The sequence below is a fragment of the Mandrillus leucophaeus genome, unplaced genomic scaffold (genome assembly GCF_000951045.1).
Source record: "Mandrillus leucophaeus isolate KB7577 unplaced genomic scaffold, Mleu.le_1.0 Scaffold11, whole genome shotgun sequence".
In the NCBI taxonomy this organism is placed as follows: Eukaryota; Metazoa; Chordata; class Mammalia; order Primates; family Cercopithecidae; genus Mandrillus; species Mandrillus leucophaeus.
Genome location: NW_012099209.1, coordinates 1,309,914 through 1,319,271, shown reverse-complemented (window position 1 = coordinate 1,319,271; position 9,358 = coordinate 1,309,914). Strand labels below are relative to the sequence as shown.

Here is a 9,358-nt window from a genome sequence, read left to right as displayed (position 1 = left end):
GAGGCAGGAGAATCACTTCAACCCGGGAGGTGGAGGTTGCAGTGGGCCAAGATCACACCATTGTACTCCAGCCTGGGCCACAGACTGAGACCCAGTCTCAAAAATTATAATAATAAAAGGAGAGAAGGATAGGCATGGATCCTGGACTGAGTGCTGTGGTTCCCAGGGCCCTCAGCTCCTTCCTCTGTAACCCAAGATGATGTACGCTCAGCCTAGAAATGTTAGGATTGATGATACCCAAGTCAGAAGCATGGGGTGGGCTCCATCGGGCCCCTCCAAACCTTGCGTGATACAGTCCCCAGGCCTGCCTGGGCTCAGAGGGCTGGGATTTTTCGGGGTGAGTGGCCCTATCATCAGTGACAATTGGTCTAGTTGGACCCAAGGCCAGGATGGCTCATCCTCAGGCCCCTGGTCACACACAGACTCTCTGAAATGAGATCTGGGGCTGCTTTTGGGGCAGTCAAGAAGGACGGCAGAGAGGACAAATGGCATTGGCTTTCTGGCTGGATCAGATTCTGTGGCTGGCGCCAGAGGAGCCTGGGCGAGACCTGGCAGATGGTCTGTGCACCGGGAGCCAGGAGATGCAGGCAGGTACCTTAGCACTAGAGACCTAATTTTTCCGAGGCAGCTGAAGAGTTTGGGGGAAGGGCGTACATTTTGCATCATCCCCGCTCACCTCCCCTTCCAGGAGAACTCACTGTCCCCCGTCTCAGATTCCCAGGGCCAGGCCAGGTCTCTGCCCCGACAAAGACTCTCTTCTTGGCCAAACTTGAGTCAGAGTCCTCTGAAATCTCTTCTGCATTGGGCCTTGACCTTGGCTCCCATGCTGTCTTTGATCTGTCTCGCCCAGTTTTAGCAAGAATCCTGCTAAGTCAGTTTCTTGATAGCTGATCGCCCTGGCCTGGCTTCAGCAAGGATCCCGTTAAGTGAGTTTAAGGTGACTCCCCAAGTCTTTACAATTTTCTCTCCACTGACACCCCCTTGCTCTGCTCCACGGCTATAAATCCCCCCTTGTCGATAACTTCGTGGATTCGGAGTTGAGCTCAATTTTGCCTGCAGTAGTCTTGAATAAAGCCTTGTTTACTTTAAAAAATCATCAGAATTATATATGTGTGTGGATTTTTTTTTCTTTTTCTTTTTTTTTAAGAGGGAGTCTCACTCTGTCGCCCAGGCTGGAATACTGAAATGTAGTGGCTCAATCTCGACTCACTGCAACCTCTGCCTCCCAGGTTCAAGTGATTCTCCTGCCTCAGCCTCCCAAGTAGCTGGGATTATAGGCACCCACCATGCCCGGCATTTTTTTTTTTCTTTTTTTCATATATTTAGTAGAGATGGGGTTTCACCATGTTGGCCAGGCTGGTCTCAAACTCCTGACCTTGTGATCCACCCACCTTGGCCTCTCAAAGCGCTGGGATTATGGGCGTGAGCCACCATGCCCGATCATGTGTGCCTTTTTCATAGAGATGGTGTTTCACTGCTGCCCAGGCTGCCCTTAAACTCTTGAGCTCAACAGATCCTCCCAGCTTGGCCTCTCAAAGTGCTGGGATTACAGGTGTGAGCCAACCCTGCACCCAGCCCCATTTTTTTTTTTTTTTTTTTTTTTTTTGAGACAGGGTCTTGCTGTGTCACCCAGCCAGGAGTGTAGTAACGCAATCAAGGCTCACTGCAGCCTTCACCTCCCAGGCTCAAGTGATCCTCCCACCTCAGCCTCTCGAGTAGCATGACTACAGGCACGTATCACTATGCCCGGCTAATTTTTAATTTGTAGAGACAGGGCCTTGCCGTGTTGCCCAGGCTGGTCTCAAACTCCTGGGGGCTCAAGTGATCCTCTTGCCTCAGCCTCCGATAGTGCTGGCATTACAGGCATGAGCCACGATGGCTGGCCAACTGTAATTATGTAAAAGCTTGGATGTTTCTTTAGACGACACCGTCATCACTGTGAGAAAGCGACCCTCCCATTAGGCCGGTTTCTGCACCACTACAACTACCAAAGTCTACTGCCGCTAAGAGATACGCCTTAGCTTTGCTATTTATTTATTCATTTACTTAGAGATAGGGTTTTGCTCTGCACCTAGGCTGTTTACTTTTTTTTTTTTTCCAGACAGAGTTTCGCTCTTGTTGCCAAGGCTGGAGTGCAATGGCGCGATCTCGGCTCACCACAACTCCTGCCTCCCGAGTTCAAGCAATTCTCCTGCCTCAGCCTCCTGAGTAGCTGGGATTACAGGCATGCGCCACCATACCCGGCTAATTTTTTTTTTTTTTTTTTTGAGTCGGAGTCTCGCTCTGTCGCCCAGGCTGGAGTGCGGTGGCGCCATCTCAGCTCACTACAAGTTCCGCCTCCCAGGTTCACGCCATTCTCCTGCCTCAGCCTCCCAAATAGCTGGGACTACAGGCACCCGCCACCACACCTGGCTAATTTTTTAATATTTTTATTAGAGATGGGGTTTCACCATGTTAGCCAGGGTGGTCTCGATCTCCTGACCTTGTGATCCGCCCGCCTTGGCCTCCCAAAGTGCTGGGATTACAGGCGTGAGTCACCGTGCCCAGTCTAATTTTGTATTTTTAGTAGAGATGGGGGTTTCTCCATGCTGGTCAGGTTGGTCTTGAACTCCCGACCTCAGGTGATCCGTCCACCTCAGCCTCCCAAAGTGCTGGAATTACAGGCGTGAGACACCACGCCCTGCCTTATTTATTTATTTAGAGACAGGGCCTCACTGTGTCACACAGGCTGGAGTACAGTGGCGCAATCATAGCAAACTGCAGCCTCGATCTTCTGGCCTCAAGCGATCCTTGTGCCTCAGCCCCCAAAAGTGCCGGGATTACAGATATGAGACTCCAAGTATGACAGCCTTAGTTTATCTTTTCTTTTCTTTTTTTTCCGAGACGGAGTTTCACTCTTGTTGCCAAAGCTGGAGTGTAATGGTGCTATCTTGGCTCACTGTAAATTTGGCCTTCCGGGTTCCAGCGATTCTCCTGCCTCAGCCTCCCAAGAAGCTAGGATTACAGGCGTGCACCACCACACACAGCTAGTTTTTATATTTTTAGTAGAGATAGGGTTTCACTACTTTGGCCAGGCTGGTCTCCAACTCCTGACCTCAGGTGATCTGCCTGCCTCGGCCTCCCAAAGTGCTGGGATTACAGGTGTGAGCCACCATGCCTGGCCAGCTTTTCTAAGCCACAGAGATCTGGTGAATGTTTACAACTGCAGCAGAATGTGGGCCACCACAAGGCTACAAAAGCCCAGAGGAGAAACAGGAGAAACAGCAGCATAGCAGCCGTCGCACACGTCCATGGTCATGTGCTCATGGGAGATGGAAGGTGTGAGTTTAGGGTGGTGAATTTCTTTTTTTATTTTATCATTATTTTTTTCTTTTTTGAAATGGAATTTTACTCTTGTTGCCTAGGCTGGAGTGCAATGGTGTAATCTCAGCTCACTGCAACCTCCACCTCCTGGGTTCAAGCAATTCTCCTGCCTCAGCATCCCAAGTAGCTGGGACTACAGGCACCTGCCACGACGCCTGGCTAATTTTGCATTTTTGGTAGAGACGGGGTTTCACCATGTTGGCCAGGGTTTCACCATGTTGGCCAGTCTGGTCTCGAACTCCTGACCTCAGGTGATCCACCCACCTTGGCCTCCCAAAGTGCTGGGATTACAAGCGTGAGCCACTGTGCCTGGCCACGTTCTTGTGGTTTTTGTTGGTGATTTTGCTATTGAAATTCCCCCAGACACTGAAATGCTGTCCAGGGTTCATAAGTACCAAAAGACTGTGATGGCTGGGCTCGGTGGCTCACACCTGTAATCCCAGCACATTGGGAGCCGAGGCAGGAGGACTGCCCAAGGCCAGGAGTTCAAGACCAGCTTGGGCAATATAGTGAGACCTCCAGGGGTACAAAAACTTTTTTAAAATTAGTCCAGTGTAGCCTGTAGTCCCAGCTACTCAGAAGGCTGAGATTGGAGGATCACCTGAGCACGGGAGGTCAAGGCTGCAGTGAGCTATGATCACACCAAAAATAAAATACTTAAAAAAAAAAAGCCGGGCGCGGTGGCTCACGCCTGTAATCCCAGCACTTTGGGAGGCCGAGGCGGGCGGATCACGAGGTCAGGAGATCGAGACCATCCTGGCTAACACGGTGAAACCTCGTCTCTACTAAAAATGCAAAAAATTAGCCAGGCGAGGCGGCGGGCGCCTGTAGTCCCAGCTACTTGGGAGGCTGAGGCAGGAGAATGCGGAGCTTGCAGTGAGCCGAGATTGCGCCACTGCACTCCAGCCTGGGCGACTAAGCGAGACTCTGTCTCAAAAAAAAAAAAAAAAAAAAAAAAAAAAATCTGTGATGCACCTCATGGAGAAAATCCCTTATAGAGAAGCTTCATGCAGACATGAGTTTCAGTGCTGCTGGCTGTGAGTTCAATGTGAATGAATCCACCATAGATATTAAATAAGATGTCTTTAAACAAACATACATAAAACAAGGTTGTATGAATCGGTGGATGAAAATGGTGTGGCCTGGGCCGGGTGCAGTGGCTCACACCTGTAATCCCAGCACTTTGGGAGGCCAAGGCGGGGGATCACTTGAGGTCAGGAGTTTGAGACCAGCCTGGCCAACAAGGTGAAACGCCATCTCTACTAAAAATACAAAAAATAAATTAGCTGGATATGGTGGCCTGAGCCTGTAGTTCCAGCTACTCGGCAGTAAAGGGGCCGGGAGTGGGGGAGCGGGGGCGGGGGCTGAGGCCGGAGAATCGCTTGAATCTGAGAGGCAGAGGTTGCAGTCAGCCGAGATCGTGCCACTACTGCACCCAGTCTGGGCGACAGCGCGAGATGCTGTCTCAAAAAAAAAAAAAAACGGGCTGGGCGCGGTGGCTCACGCCTGTAATCCCAGCACTTCAGGAGGCCGAGGCCGGTGGACCATAACGTCAGGAGACTGAGACCATCCTGGCTAGCACGGTGAAACCCTGTCTCTACTAAAAATACAAAAAATTAGCCGGGCGTGGTGGCGGGCGCCTGTAGTCCCAGCTGCTCGGGAGGCTGAGGCAGGAGAATGACGTGAACCTGGGAGGCGGAGCTTGCAGTGAGCGGAGATTGCGCCACTGCACTCCAGCCTGGGCAACAGAGCAAGACTCGGAAAGGAAAAGGAAAAGGGGAAGGGGAAGGGGAAGGGGAAGGGGAGGAAAGGAAAGGAGAAAGGAAACAGCAATTGCTGGGTTTGAGTCCCAGTTGTGGCCTTAGCATCCCTGTCGCAGTTTCTCTATCTGGAAAACAGCAACAAAACCTGGGCTTCCCAGTGGGTTGTAGGGAGACTGAATGAGGTAATAATGTGTATCACGTGTTGGGGATGTGGCCACTCCAATGGAAACAGTATTTGTTTTATTGTTATGCCCAATGATGGAGGGCCGAGACCAGGTCTTCTCTATGATCTAGCATCCAGACTCACTCACTCCCTGAGCCTCAGTTTCCCACTCTGTAGAATGGGAGACCCAAGCCGGGCGCGATGGCTCACGCCTGTAATCCCAACACTTTGGGAGGTCGAGGTGGGCGGATCCCCTGAGGTCAGGAGTTCAAGACCAGCCTGGCCAACACAGTGAAACCCTGTCTATAAAAAATACAAAAAATTAGCCGGGCGTGGTGGCAGACGCCTGTAATCCCAACCACTCGGGAGGCTGAGCGAGGAGAATCGCTTGAACCCCAAAGGTGGAGGTTGCAGTGAGCCAAGATCCTGCCACTGTACCCCAGCCTGGGGCACAGAGGGAGACCCCATCTCAGAAACAAACAAACAAACAAACAAAAACCGGAGACCAGCAGCACCGCCTCCCCGCCATTTCACCCACTTGCCCAGTGCAAGAGCGGCCGAGTCTCAGCTCCACGTGCCTAGTGTGGAGAGTGGCAGGATCGGGACTCCAGAAGGCGTGAACCAGGTAGTGTTTATTGCCAGGAGGACACCTGCGCTGCCTCCGGACCCCAGAGGGTTTTGACACGAATGACTTAAAGGCACTGGCTTCTGTCCAGCTCCAGCCCTGCCCGGCAGGGCCTGGGGGTGGAGACCCCATCACCACGCAGCCTCGACCCGCCCCCTCCTCCAGAGCTGCAGCTCCGCCCAGTGGCTGAAGATAGCAAAGCCTTGCAGGGCGGAGGTTCCCAGGATGCAGTGAGGCGGGGTGGCCCCAGGCTGGCCGGGGGTGGCGTAAGGGGGCTCTTCCCGCGGACGGACGGGTGAGGGACTACGAGACGCTGGGGGGCAGGCGGGCAGCCGCGGTCTTCTCCACCACGAAGCCGTAGTTATACTGGGGGAAGGGGAGAGTGAGAGTGAGCAGGTGCCACAGTAAAGAGAGGACCAAAGCGGGGGTGACTGAGGAATGGCAGAGGGGCTACTTAGGGACTTGAGTGGTCTTCAGTCCTGGAGAGATGGGGTGCATCTGGGGGCACGTGGGGATGGGGAAGACTGGGACAGCCTGGGGCGGAGGGGGGTTGGGGTCCCAGCCCCTCAGGCACCTCCTCCCTAGCCCTGCACCCACCTCCTCCTCAATGTCCGCCAAAGACTTGATGGTCAGGTCCCCAAAAGCAGAGAAGGCCTGGCGGGCAGAGGTGGATCAGCCTTGGGCCCGATCCCAACCTGAAACCCCCTTTCCCTCCTCTTCAAGGAGTCCTGCTCTCCCCCCGCCCCCACACTCCTCGAATATTCCCTCGTCATCCCTCCCCCTTCTTTTTTTTGTTTTGTTTTGTTTTTAGAGACAACGTCTCTAAAGCCACGCCTGGCTAATTTTTGTATTTTTAATAGAGCCGGGGTTTCACCATGTTGGCCAGGCTGGTCTCCCATCTCCTGACCTCAAATGATCCACCTGCCTTGTCTCCCAAAGTGCTGGGATCACAGGCGTGAGCCACCGCGCCCGGCATCCCTCCCCCTTCTTGTCACAGCCTCTAGCTACTGGTGTCCAGCTGCTTTCTCTGGATGGACCCCTCCCCATTCTGAGACTGAAGACCTTCCAGCTGCCACCTGGAGGTGACACACTCCAGCCCCAACCCTGGACGTGGCCCTCTGTGCTGGGGCGCTGGATACAGGGATGTCCTGGCACCCAGAATGGTGATGGCAGGCGCAGACCCAGGCTCCCCGAGACCCCAACTCACCAGGGGGCTGCAGCTCTTGCCCTCAAATCGTGGGTGGAGTGTGAAGGGAACCCCATCCATGGCTGAAAAACATATGAGAGGGGAGGAGGTGAGGTGCAGGGAACTGTCCGCCCCACCTGCAGAGGCCAACCCCACACAGCCTGGCTCTTTCAGTCTTTACAGAATCTAGAGCTGGGAGAGGGAGGTAGGAAGATCCTTCCTGGTCGTGTAATCTCAAGACAATCACACCCTCCACCTCTGTACCTCAGTTTCCCCACTCTGTGCTCACCTGAGATGCCATAGAGGCTAGAGGCCTCGTAGATGGAGTCATTCCTCCGCAGAGTGGATGCCCGAGAGCCCAGCCTTGACGGTGTCCGCTCCAGGAGGCCGCCCTTACTGGAGGTGGGATGACCCAGGTTAGGCTTCATCCTACCCCCACGGCCACCCCCACTCCGATGCCTGAGGGCTCACCTCGGCTGGCTGGCTGCATCCAGAGACAGGCCCTGCATGTCCCGGCTGAGACCTCGGGGCTTGGGCACTGGCCTCGGGGCCTTGGCCTTCTTGCACCAGATGGCAAAGCTGCCCATGTCCCTGGACCGGGAGGGAAGGTAGGAGGGATGCTGGCCCCATGTGGGGCCAGGGTTGAGGATAGCCCCTGGGAAAGGCAGGGGACCTGGGCCTCCAGGTGACCTCTGTCTTTTGGGGGATTTTTTTTTTTTTTTTTTTTGAGATGGAGTTTCACTCATGTGGCCCAGGCTGGAGTGCAATGGCGTGATCTCGGCTCACTGCAATCTCCACCTCCCAGGTTCAAGCAATTCTCCTGCCTCAGCCTCTGGAGTAGCACTCATGTGGCCCAGGCTGGAGTGCAATGGCGTGATCTCGGCTCACTGCAATCTCCACCTCCCAGGTTCAACCAGTTCTCCTGCCTCAGCCTCTGGAGTAGCTGGGATTACAGGCAACCACGCCCAGCTAATTTTTTTTTTTTTTTTTTAAGTAGAAACAGAGTTTCACCATGTTGGCCAGGCTGGTCTCGAACTCCTGACCTCAGGTGATCCACCTGCCTCGGCCTCCCAAAGTACTGGGATTACAGGTGTGAGCCACCGCACCCAGCCTTTTAAGGGATTTTTGTTTTAGCATCTTGACCCGCACCCTAAGCACCACACCAAACTAATACTGCTGGGTTCAAATCATCATTCTGTCTATTTTATTTTATTTTTTTTATTTTTTATTTTATTTTATTTTATTTTATTTTTGAGACAGAGTCTCGCTTTGTTCCCCAGACTGGAGTGCAGTGGCACGATCTCAGCTCACTGCAACCTCCACCTTACAGATTCAAGCTATTCTCCTGCCTCAGCCTCCCAAGTAGCTGGACTATAGGCGTGTGCCACCACGCCCGGCTAATTTTTTGTATTTTCAGTAGAGATGGAGTTTCAACATGTTAGCCAGGATGGTCTGGATCTCTTGATCTTGTGATCCGCCCATCTCTGCCTCTCAAAGTGCTGGGATTACAGGTGTGAGTCACCGCGCTCAGTCCTGTTCTGTCTACTTGAGATACCAAGTCACTGACTCCTCATGAGTCCTACAAGATGGTATATATGTCTCGGTTTTAACATGAAGAATCTGAGGCTCGGAAGGTGGCAGAAGGAACAGGAGACCTCAAGGTTGTCTCTGAGGGTCAGATTTGCGAGATCATGATTTGGGAGGGCAGGGAAGGTAGCTAGACACTGGGGGGTGGCCCTACCCTATTCGAAGGTATCCAGGTACTGTCTTGGTCTTTCCACTCAGCCGGACATCAAACACAGCTGTGTCTGCAGCTCCCAGGGGCAACAGCTTCACACACATGCGTTTCTTCTTGGACACAGAGGCCTCTGGGAGTAGGGGGCAGGGGAATAAGACAGGGAAGCCAGGAAGGGGTGGGAGGGCCCAAAGATGACTCCAGGATGAGGCTCACCAGGGTGCTGTTTAAGGCAGCCACATGGACAGCATTGGGGATGGGGGGTGGGAGGAGTGGTTAAATCATGAATGGTATAGATGAAGGAGGGGATTCCAGGCAGCCTTTAGGAGCCACTGGAGTAGACTGATCTTTGGTGATATGAAGGTGCATTCATGGGGTGGCTAGCTGTGGAATCAGACAGAGCTGGGTGCCCATCCTGGCCCTCAAAGCTTACTTTCTCTGAGTCCTCTAATCCTATAGAAGTTGGCCAGCTAGCACCTGTGAGCCAAATCTGGCTCAAGGCCTGTTTTCTTTTTTTTTTTTT

General features: G+C 53.2%; 1 protein-coding gene across 1 annotated transcript in view; it reads right to left on the bottom strand.

Moving 5' to 3' along the window:
- Window positions 1-5,902: 5,902 nt before the first annotated feature.
- Window positions 5,903-9,358, bottom strand: part of MVB12A (multivesicular body subunit 12A) — a 35,990-nt gene continuing 32,534 nt past the window's right edge. Inside the window, exons 8-13 of the mRNA XM_011990149.1 lie at window positions 8,842-8,968; window positions 7,572-7,691; window positions 7,390-7,496; window positions 7,122-7,183; window positions 6,512-6,568; window positions 5,903-6,280 (exon numbers count right to left, since the gene is read on the bottom strand). Of these exons, the coding sequence (XP_011845539.1) occupies window positions 6,218-6,280; window positions 6,512-6,568; window positions 7,122-7,183; window positions 7,390-7,496; window positions 7,572-7,691; window positions 8,842-8,968 (536 nt within the window). The 3' untranslated portion in view covers window positions 5,903-6,217. The remainder of the gene's footprint in view (window positions 6,281-6,511; window positions 6,569-7,121; window positions 7,184-7,389; window positions 7,497-7,571; window positions 7,692-8,841; window positions 8,969-9,358) is intronic.